Source organism: Nanorana parkeri, unplaced genomic scaffold (assembly GCF_000935625.1).
Source record: "Nanorana parkeri isolate BGI_ZX_2015 unplaced genomic scaffold, ASM93562v1 scaffold1012, whole genome shotgun sequence".
Taxonomy (NCBI): domain Eukaryota; kingdom Metazoa; phylum Chordata; class Amphibia; order Anura; family Dicroglossidae; genus Nanorana; species Nanorana parkeri.
In genome coordinates, this window is record NW_017307280.1 from 294,532 (window position 1) to 306,977 (window position 12,446).

The 12,446-nt window shown below is 37.1% G+C and overlaps 1 protein-coding gene across 1 annotated transcript in view; it reads right to left on the minus strand.

Annotated features, from left to right (window-relative positions):
• The window catches only part of DPYD (dihydropyrimidine dehydrogenase), a 582,181-nt gene that overhangs the window by 255,385 nt on the left and 314,350 nt on the right, over nt 1-12,446 (minus strand). The window contains exon 11 of the mRNA XM_018567128.1: nt 11,072-11,236. Coding sequence (XP_018422630.1) covers nt 11,072-11,236 — 165 coding nt within the window. The remainder of the gene's footprint in view (nt 1-11,071; nt 11,237-12,446) is intronic.

Sequence of the window (12,446 nt, forward strand, 5' to 3'; positions counted from 1 at the left end):
AGACGCACATACAACAGGGACAGCTGTGAACACCAGTACAGGTAGGTTTTGAGAAGATCAAACTGAAATAATCACTTCTAGGTAACGAGCCATTTTATAACTATGTTCCAAAAGTTGCCCCCAGCCCTTCACTATTATTTTTATTATTATTATACAGGATTTATATAGCGCCAACAGTTTGTGCAATGCTTTACAATATAAGGAAGACATTACAATCACAATACAATTCAAGACAAGATGGTAAGGAGTAGTAGAAATTGTCACCAGCACACCACAAATATTTACAGCAAAAAGTCCTTTAATAACAGATTGCCATTCAGTACAAGCGCTTACGGGGTCTCAGAAGTATCCCTTCATCAGGCTCAGAATGACATAGTCAAACACACCATCACCATTTAAATAGACATGTGAATAAAAGCAGACCCCCTCCCACTCAATCACAGCACATACAGAGCGATTCCCGCCTTTCTCAGTTTGAAATAGAACTTACATGTGGCAGACTTATGGAGGAAAAGAGCGCGTTCACCATCGCGGCCGTTGACGGCTAAACAACATCAGCCCATTGTCCAAAGTACAGGACGCTAGGGCATATGCGCCGGTGGACGGGGGCATGGTCTACTTGTGCCCTGTATCCTGGACAACGGGCTGATGTTGTTTAGCCATCAATGGCCGCGATGGTGAATGTTGCTACAAGCACCACCTGCTTTGCAGGTTTACTATTTTTCCAGTAAGGAGTGCAGCTGGTTTCCTACTATACAAGATAATAAGGAGTGCCCTGCCCGCGAGGGCTTACAATCTAAAAGTATTGTAAGAGTACTCCATTAAATTTACCTCTGAAATCAGTGAGATTTCCTTAAAGATTGGAAAACCATAAAAGAGCAGGGCACCATTCCTTAGAACTGCCTACCCTTGCAGCAAAAGATCACTGCAATAAAGGATGGATCATCTCCACTTACCTGAACCAGTCTGCATGTTTAACATATAATTAAGCAATAAAAATAAGAAATAAAAACACAAAAAACATCCCTTTATCCTTTAGGTCCCAATAAACACATTTGATATTCTAAATGTACAAGTTTGTGAAACATCATTCTGTAATATTGTTATCACAAGCATTGGAAAACAGCGTTGTCACACCATCTGTATAAATATCTCAACTCATCCATAGCTATCACAATGTACAGATCAAAGGGAAAAAACCCAAAAAGAAAAGGCAAACTATGATTTATGTGATCTCCATGTACTCAAAAGAACTTAAACATAGATTTTGAGGTAAATATCTGGAGCTGAACTGATTACAGAAAACTGACTGGTAATTATTTTCTAATTTGTTTTTCTTTCTTCATACTAAAAATTCAAAATAAAAATACATACCACATGAAAGCGCTCTCTGTCACCATATGAATGTGAAAAAACATTAGGACAAACCACAAAGGTACAAAAGTACCTTGAAGTCAAACTGAGCAACAAAAACAAAAAGCATCATATTGTGGAATAAAGGGGTAGGCTCTTGTTTTGATTGATGTTCATATAATGTACAGTATGTGTGGGTGGTCATGGCTTAGAAACTTGGCAGGCCCTATTGTAGTTTTGGCTTCTGACGTCAGTGTTTAATTCAACATTGTAGATGAGAGTCTCTCAAAGCATGGAAAAAGTGGCCCAGCACAGGCATGCATACAGACAAGCAATTACTATGAAAATACTGATGGTTCTAGCACCAAATTCCTCAAAAAATGGTTTGTTGTAGCTCAAGTTAGGTTTTTCAGGAACTATGTGAATTCTAGCAAACTAGAAAAACAAGGTACATGAAAAGTGTGGTTAGAAGCCTTAAAAATACCAATTTGAACTTGGTAATGATGGCTTATTTTAACTGGTAGTTTGAGGACTTCTGGATATTTTGAAAAAGATTTAATATTCTACTACATTAACTACATTACTATATAATAGTCTACTACAACAGACTATGAACTGTGAAAATGTGTATCCTAAGAAAGGTACACATGATAAGTATGTTCAATGGTAGTTCCAAATGTTACAAAAGTTAAGTTTGGGTTGGTTAGTCTGTATCTTTAAAAGATATTGCTATTTTTTAGCTCTTCAGTGTCTATGGACATTCCAGACCAGTACATTTTAGTTCTCACCCCTTGCCTTAAAGTGATATTAAAGTCAAAATGATTTTAAGCTATTTCAAATGCTGATTAAATCACTTACAATGGATGCTGCTCCTTGATGTTTAAAAGCTTTATTTTCTTGCAGAATCAGCTGGTCTCCTGAGCACTGGTCCTGACTTCCTGTTTTAGAGTGTCTGCTTTCTTAAGCAGAGTGCTATGCAGCCACCCTTGAGTGGGCTAGTGAGCTGTGTGTGTCTCCACAAACACACAGAACCAGCAAATCAAGCTACTCACCCTCCCCATTGCCCCCCTTTCCAAGCTAGTAGATGGACTACTTGCTGGAGACTGCTCTGTTCTTTGTGATCTTGTACTGGACAGGAAGTTTAGGAAAGCTGAGCTGAGAGACTTGGAAGCAGCTGTTCAGAAACATGATCATTGTAAGTGTTAGGGCAAAAATGTAAAGCAATGCTTTGCAGGGCAATGCATATTGGTTTCATCTGGATTAATTATTGAAAACAGTTTGAGAGTTTAATACTACTTTAAAGCAATTATTACATTAAAGTGCTTCCTTGGCATTTTAGATCTGGAACCTTGTGTAATTACAGTTTTATGCCATGATATACAGGTGAAACTCGAATAATTAGAATATCGTGCAAAAGTAATTGCAGTAAGTGCCGCAAAAGGGGCCCAAACCAAGTACTGAGTACATATGCACGCTTGTACTTTTCAGAGGTCCGATATTGTTCTATGTACAATCCTTGTTTTATTGATTGCATGTAATAATCTACTTTTTTGAGGTTGTGGATTTGGGGTTCTTGGGGTTTTCATGAGCTGTAAGCCATAATCATCACAATTATGACAAATAACGGCTTGAATTATCTTGCTTTGCATGTAATGAGTCTATCTCATATATTAGTTTCACCTTTTAAGTTGCATTAGTGAAATAAATGAACTTTGCACGATATTCTAATTATTCGAGTTTCACCTGTAAGTAAGTCACTGACAATTAAGAATGAAGGACACTGTGATCAGAGGACCTTATATGGCTGATTGGTTCACTTCCTCTATAGCCTTTGTTGTTTTCCTTTTCTCAATCTCAATACCAGGCCAGCACATGTTTATTCTCACATTTGTCTTGCATTCATTCCAGAGGCTCTTCTTTTTTTAAAGATATCTCTATTTCTCATGCAGCACTTGAACTTGTTGTCTCATAGAACATTTTTGTCTCATAGTAGACTTAATGGAGAAAAATTAGGACATTTCACACTTTTTCACCAATAAAGACTGAGATAAACCATCTGTGCAGAAACAGAATATATAGTGTTGGTGGTGAATGATTATAGTTTTTTTGACAATAGCAACAATACTGCATTTAGTTCTCTGTGAAGAAACATGGATTGGCCTACTACCACATTCGGTCATGACACACTGAACAGTTGTGCTGTGGATGACTTTTATCCAATATCAATATCTACTTAACTGAAGAAAGCAATCCAAAGCATTGCCACGAGTTGCTACCAATTCAACCAGCACAATAGGGTGGGGTAAAGATCTAAATCCAGCCTTGTACACTGTATTTTTAATACAGAAAACCATGGTATTCTGGTTTGACCTGCAATCTGTAGAGATCCAGTTATTTCTCTCTTCCCATTAAGTTTGTATGGATTTGAACAAGAATGACACCTGGAACTATTTGTTACTGCTCTCACACAAAAACATGCCTTTAGAGGAAAGATGTCAAAATGAAAATAAGTCTTAACTCCAGAGAAGCAGGTTTTCTAGCGTGCCTAAAATCTAAGACATTGGTGAAAGGAAATAGCATTAAAGTAGATGAGTTAAAAAAAAAGAGATTTTTTTAAGGAGAAAGGAGATTTCAGTGACTTTGCATATCTATCTGTAGCTGTCTGTAACTTAATCTATATTGTAATATTTACAAAACAAATCTGTCACATAGTTTAGGAATATTAACATATCTCAAAAAACTTTAGAATTTAGTATTAAAAAGCAGCCCTTGAGCTTTAGCCAAGTGACTTTCACTTGGCTGAGATAATGCCATCAGACCAAACATTGCAACTTCATAGCAAGTCACAAGCAAGGGTGCAGCAGGGGCTGATCTGTGTCAGACATTCATGAACACAGCCACAAACTGCACAGGCAGACTGAGTCACATCTGAGCCAGCATCTTTGCCCAGGAAATAGATGATGACCTTAAAAAATGAATGAAGACAGGTGGCCATTCTTCTAGAGAGAAAAGCAGATGAAGCAATTGTCAGGGTCTATACTGTGATCTCTATGAGAAGTCATAAATACCTGTCAGTGTTCCACTTACACTATTCTAACTCATACAAATCTCATTAAATACGGACATTCAGATGCATCCAAATTTCTAAATTCCATTGTGTCTTAATGCCAACGAATCCGAATGGTCATTTAACGAAAACTTGGATCCGTTTGAATTTCATTGAAAACAAAACTAAATAGGAAATGTGACTGTTCTCTGGCCAAACAGATATTTTTGGCTGTTGGGGGTTTCATTACATGCAAGATCATGTGACTTCCTGTTGTGAAACTTTCCGAAACAAAATTTGAATAACGAGCCGAATTTTAGATCCAAAACCCGATTTGGTTCATTATTCGGATTTCGGGATCTGAAATCCGAACAATGGAAGAAATCAAAATTCGAATAGATCCAAAAAGAAGCTATTTTTTTGGCGGGATTACATGTCTAATATGTGATGCTAGGTTCACGTTTAATATGAAGATGCTCTATAACTTGAATTCTAATCTGCACAATTTGTTCATCTTTACTTATAAAAATAATACAGGATATATATGTAAATGTACATATCTGCAACTTGATCGTGTTCCTCCTTTTCACTATCATACTAACCAGCATCTGATCTAGAGCAATAATGAAATAAAAGATGCCCCTTATTAAACATACAGCCACGCAGGACATCAAAGCATGTGCAGTAAGAGAGCTAACAATTGCAAATCCTGTCATGTCTGCAAGAAGCAAAGGAATTATCTTGTTATCAATTTAATAATAGAACATTGAAGTAAATAATGCCATCTACTGACATAAGTAACACTGTTGCCTCTTGGGAAATCCACGTCTGTAGAATCTGTCAATCTAGATGGATATGGTCATATTAAGGTAGCGAGGAAAGAATAGATTTATAGACTGAAGGTGCAATGTTTAATAAGAAGATTCTGCATAGTGATAAAGACAAGTCATTCAGAATGGCTTGACATATCTGACCTGCATTCTTTCTCATTTTATACATTTCCCCCACCTGGTTTTCGTGTATGAATAATTTAATCAGACATTAACCTTTTTAGCCCATGCTTTATTTTTCTTTCTGAACTACATACTTGTGCTTGGAATATTTAAAGAAGAAATATTGAAAGAAATATTTAAGAAATTAAATACCATAATAGCAAAGCAATATTCTATTGGACTGTATGTAGTGGAAATATGGTGCAGGTTGTGCCTTTTGCTTCAGATTATATATGGTATTTTTATTTCGATAGTACACAGTTAAAGTCGTTAAAAAACGCAAACTGTAAGAGTGCAGTTGATATATTTAAATGTTCAATATGACTAAATTATAAACTGCTTCTGATCAGTAATGTTCTGGTTCATTGTGACCTACAAAGCAACACCTAAATGTAATTTCCTCAATATTAAAGCAACCAAGTTGTTACCAGGATGAGATTCAGGTTTAGGTTGAAGGTGAGTTTAACCGAAACCCAGCCCATTCACTATTCGCAGACCTAGCAAACTATTTGGCTAAAATTGTCCAGTTCACCTGCCCAAATTCTGTAGACAAACAGACGTGGAGCCTGGGAGACTTCATTCATCAAATATGATCATGACCATACTTGGTCAATGGTGTCACCCGGAATCATTGGGGCTTGGGTTTACATAACAGCGGTTATAGGGACTCTGCCATTTAGTGGCAGGAGTGTGGCTTGGCAACATCGTTGGGTGATGGGTCATGATGGCAGTGGGGAAAAATCATCAGGCAGCGGTCCATCATGATTGATAATGCATTTACATCGGCGATAATTAATCAAATTGTCTTTATTTATTTTTATTTGGTCAGGTGTTAGGGTCAAGGAAGGGGGGGTGCATGCTAGCTGTCCTCTATTTCCTTGCCATGAAATTTGCATGCCTGGATAAGAGACTGGGTGAAATGAGTTGGAATTTTAATACTGTTCAGCAGGGAACAGACCTTTTAATAAGGTTTAAAAGACAACAATAAAAAAAAATCCTTTAAATTATATGCTTGGGGGATGCTGTAAACCTGTAAGTGAAGCGGCGTACCTGTAGTCTATACTAGAGTAAAAGTGACATTTTAAAAAGAAAAAACAGTTATCAAGGATAATTCCATTTTAAAATGTCACTTTTGCTTTAGTGTAATCTACAGCAGAAGTGACAAATAAAAAAAAAACCTCAGACCCTTATCCAGACATCCAGCCTGGAAAGTGGCTTAGACACCTTGTCCTTAGTGGGCAAGGACAAGTGCCTCTTCCCCATATTGGGTCCACAAGAGGATGTGGGGGTCTGCGGGGGACATATTGTAGTAGATAGTACCCTGGTTACTTATGTTTACAAAAAATGCTAAATAAACACGCATGCCTTAGAAAAAAAGCCCAAATAATGTCCTCATGGTGTAAATCCTGAGGGGGTTTAAATGTGTGGCCATGAGTGGGAACCAGTCACATTTAGTGGTGGTAGTACTACCACAGCTAAATAAATGATTACGGCCTGCAACAGCCAGAGGTTTGTTTTAGTGGGTAGACAGGAAAGAGGACATTTTAGTTCAGCCTTTTAGTGAACTGTACAAACCAGAGTTTACGGAGAACCCTGTGTTGCCACAAACTCGATCATCCCTAAGCGGTTTTTTTTACCACAGTGACATGGTTGCTGTAGAATATGCCGCTCAATTTTGGTTCATTAAATTATGGAAATGGATTAATTTAGAATATTAATCATTTTAAAATATTATTATTTATCATTTGGAATAGGCAATTAATAGAATAAATAAACTAGTAGGTCCATTACTACCAACTTGTGTGTTGGGGTACCATTCTAAATAAATTGAAACACATCACACAGGGAGCCTAACATTGCAGTAATGCATGCTAAATGCACATTTTAACCTCAGCACATAGGTCTTAAGAGTCTAAGGTGCATTTTTGTATAGAGGAGAGAAATGTTTTAGAATATTTATTATCTTTTCTTTGTCTATGTCATTGTTGAGACAATTGTCTCTCCCTCCCTGTTCTAGTGACACAAGAGAAAGAAAGGACATTTTCCTTACTGGGAAATGGACAACATCGTAAAACCTGACAGAGGTTCCAATATTGCCTCACTCTACTAATAAAAGTACTTAATCTTTGTTGGAGAGATTCTCCTGTCTCTCGTAACACAACAGGGAATAAGATAATTTCCTAAACAGGGACAGCGATGACAATAAAATCCTGACATAAACTCTAACTTTTCCCCAATGAACCCAAAACTAAAAAAAATTTGGCCAGAGTTCTACTTTAAATTTCAATTCAAGCAGTCAAGGAACTTCAAAGAAGCCCTCATTGACATCTGTAGATGCATGCAATGTGAAGAAATCCGACCCTAAAATTCACAGCCAAAGCACTGAGGTCAGTGCCAGGTCATGTCACCCTCCTGACAGTGATTCACAGCAAACTTTTAGCCTTCTAATCTGTATTATGAAAACAGAGCAAGAGCTCTGGTGGGGGCCTCTTGGGCAAGGTGAGAGGGTGAGCTAGGGTGCTGAGAGCATAGACCTACTTCTGCTGTGAACTTTGAGGATAAATTGCTGCACATGGCTGCAGCCACAAAGGTCAGAGAAGGTGTGTTTTTAACCTGATTTACTGCTTGCTAAGAATATGGTGGTATTTAAATGTCACATACAATCTCTAACTTTTACACTACCCTTTTTGTAACTGTAACACTTTATATTATCTTCCTGTAGCCCTAAAACTGACCTTATTCCTTATACGGTACTTCATACCTAACACTAGCCCTCACACTAACTCTCCATGCACTTCTAATACTTACTTTCACACTAACCTTTCCTGTAAACCTAACACTAACCTTCACATTAGCCCTTCTTGTAACACAGACCCTCTCACTAACCTTTCCTTTAACACTAAGCTTCACACTAACCCTCCCTTTGACCTAATAATAGCCCTCACAATAACATTACCTGTAAGCCCTGTAATATTAACCCTCACACTAATAAACAATACCCGTATCCCTAACTCTAACACTAACCCCCTTCTTAAGTAAACTTCAATTTATGTTTGCATGCTCACCTCTCCTACATGAAGGTTTTTTGTGTCGAAGACCAACCCTTGCAGCTTTGTGCTGGGATCTCCCAATTTGTAGCAACTGTACTGCACCCATCAACTAATGATATTGTTGTGATGCACAATGCATGTTATTTGGGAGAATCAGTCTATCCTTTAATGTTTATTAATCATCATAAAATGTATTATTAGTAAGTAGAAACTAGCTATGATATGAAATCAACTGTTATGCTAATTTCACTATGTCACTTTTCTGCAAAAAAAGAGGTTGGATTTCAATGTGTCTATGTACTCCTTTTTTGTTTATTTTGTATACTGTACAATAACTAGGAATGTGAACAGCAACACTGGGAAACGTGTTTAAATAAAATGAGACCACCTATCTCCAGCAACTCACTGAAAGTCTTGTCCAACAACAGCTAGCCTAAGCTGCTTTGAACAATCAAACCAAAACTGGGTCTGAATTTTTATTCAATATAATTTTTTTTCAGTTTACTTCTTTGCATACTTTACTAGGTGAACATACTGAACAGACAAAATCTGCAACAGTTGCCCACAGCAACCAATCAGCTTCTCTCTTTAGTTTGTGTAGTTAAGATTTGGAAATGAGAGAGAAGCTGATTGGTTGCCATGCACAGTTGCTCCAGAGTTTGTCTGCTTCAGGTTTGATAAAAATTCCAAATTGGAATATTGCTCAGTACAACTACTATAACTTGTACAGTATTCATGTGAGAGCTATACCATTACTGATGATGTTCAAAACATTTTAAGTGATACATCACTAATTCTCTCCATTTATTGGTTTAATTGTGGAATGGGTGGCACTTTTGCAGTCATTCTACACACAGTTTCAATAACACTACTTGTCATCCTGCAGTAGCCAGCAGACTTAAATAATTCAGAAAACACTAATTTTCTCTCTCATTTTCCAGGAAAGCACAGTTGGATTTAATTTTGTTGCAGATGCTCAGTGCCCATATACAGTACCCAGAACTGCAAAGTGGCAATTATAAACCATATCATAAATACAGTGAGAGGCAAAGGTAGAGGCAGAGTTTTATTTCCAATGTGGGTCTATAAGACATATGCCTCAAATTGCATACTTCAGATAGGAAGCAAATACATGTTTGTGTTATGTGCACATAAGGTTAAAGGTTTTACTTAAAATTTTGCTTTTAAGTGCATTTGACAATGGTTAGCGTGATCATTGTCATCAACATCATCATTACATTGTTAACCCAATATGTTGAATGATAAATTTGCATATATTTATATAACCAAGACCTGTTCATTTAAAGTGACCCTGTCTCTTTGCAGAGTAAAGCAACAGGGTCACAAAACTTAACTCTCCCTAGCAGTATATATTCAACTTTCCTTGTTCCCCCATCACTCCTGTGTAAGGTGTAAACAGATGAATGAGCTTACACAGGATTATGGACTTTCTCTTCAGTGCTGTCACATGGGTGAGAGAGAGAGAGAGAATCACATACTCACCCATACACATGTCTGAATTCACTTCTGGTGGATTTGCACAAGAGCAAAGTAAAGGTGATTGTGTGGTGTGGTGGTGTGTGTGTGTGTGTGTATGTGTGTGTGTGTGTGTGAGTGTGTGTAGGGAAGGATTGGTTTCAATAAGTTACCCTCTTACTTTCCTATAATGGGCAAAGTAGAGAATTGGTTAATATTGGAATTGAACCAAACAGTTATCTATGTAGTTGAGATTATATATATGAACTGTTTTACCTGCTACACTAGATATCCATAGATTGACATCATTGTTCCACCTCCATAAAACATCACCACACACATAAGGTTCAAAGTTTTATCCTATTTGCAAGCCTTTCAAAAACTTTACACCAGCCTCAGTGCAGGGAACTTAATCCACTCAAATCAAACTAGTCCCATCAAAGAATTGTCATCTCACTAGAGGTGGCTGGAAGAAAGTCTATGAATGTGTGGAATCTGGAGAAAGCACATGTTGGTATAAGTGGCTTATTTGTTTTCTGCTTGTTCTGAATATGTTTTTTTTCCTGCAACATAGTAGGTAAAAGTGCTCTCTTGATTAGGTCTCTCTGTGTAGAATTAGTGGAATTTCTTAGCCCATATGTGCAGATAGGTGTACCCAATCAACTGGCTAACCCCACATGGGGTAGACTAGAACCAAAATGATTTGAAAACTGCTGTAGTGTGGCAAAATAAACTCATACATCAAAAGATGAACTGAGGCATAAACATGAAGTGCTCCTCATCTTAGTAAATGTATTAAAAATACCCTCTTTAAACTGTGATTCATGTACAGTTTTTACATCACTGTAGGGTTCATTAACTAAAAGAATAGAAGTTGTTTACTAAACAGACTTTATAAAATGAATGTTCACATGGAATAACCACGATTTGCTCGCAAATATCCTTTATTTGAATTTCCCTCACACATGATTGGGTATTCAATGTGAACACAACTTCACCCTTTTCAGTAACATTCACTGTACAAAGTGAACATACATATTGCTAGAAGAATATCCTCTATTCATTCCATAAATCAATCCTCTTATCATTGAAATTTCAAAAGCATTTGCACATAATTTACTGTATACATTTTGAGTGAATCAAGGCCAACTTACATGTTTGGGAAAGTCCTTCTTCAATTCAGTGGTAGATTTGCACCAGTAAGCAGCAGTCTTCTCACTAATGAGTTCAATATTCAAGAAGGACCCCTGGCCAGGACCATACATGTGGCCAGATGTTGTTCCTCGGATGATTCTTGGGGAAACATTTGTCACTATATCCTGCATTGAATAAAGACAGCTTTCGGTAAATAACTGAGTCAGCTGGTCATTACTAATAGTAGACTGTTATACCTACTACATCAGGAAAGAAATCCTAACTAACACAATCTTTACAAGATCCTAAATGTAGGCTCTAGTCAAGGGAAACATACTTTAAAAAAAACAGACAAATAATTACACACAATAAGGATGCCAAAACAAACATAGGGACATTTCCACAATTGTTTCACCTCCAAAAATATTAGTGCGGTTTATCACTTACATAAGGTTCACTCAAATGTTTCCCCTATCCCTGACTTTAAAATAAAGTGCACTTATCCATTTCCTTTTATTTCCCTTGACCTAACCCAACCAACCATTCCTTGCTGTAGATGCATACTTAGCTTGAGCTGATGGCCTGAGCTTTACTGTTTGTTTTATTCCAGTGCTACAAGCATTAGCTGTCTTGACCAGGTGTGCACATTAGTGCCCTGTAGACCTATGAGGCCAGGCACCAAAAGAGGCATTCCTTGAAGATCATCACATAGATGACTAGGGGGCTGTAATGTACAGGCACAGCCAAGACTGCAGCACAGGATTGAGGTAGGTAGAAGAACAATTTGTTTTAAAGTGAACTTATCCTTTAGCCAAGTTTACACAGAATGTATTACTTGCTACCTATATCTCCAGTTTGGTGCTCCTCTAGGTTACACAATAGGAAGATGGCATGTGTCTTTCCCATACATCTGCAGGGGAAAGCAAAGTGGGACTTCTGTAATACAGAATCAAAAGAAAGCTTGAATTTATGTTTACATGGCTGATTATGCAGATGTTTTGTATTTAGTATGCAATTGATGTATATACCACTGTTACCTGTAATAGAGTTGTTGGATTCCCTATTGACATTAATGTCTCACCACATAATTCTGAGAGGCAGTGCCAGCAACAGGAATAATTAATGCAAATTTGTTAAAGAGAAGAGGAGTTTAATTACTTGTTTTGATCCTACAAAATATTAGTAAAACAGTTTGGAAGCATTTTTTTGTTTGTTGCTTTTTCCCCCCACAATATCAGCTAAAAATCATGTGAAATAATTAGAAAACATTGCCCTGTTTTTTCATATACATTCTAATAAAAGGAAACCAAAACAAAATAATATGTATTTTTGTTTGCAAAACATATTCATACTTTATTGTACTACTTAATAAAATGTGAAACAGAAAGTGTTTTC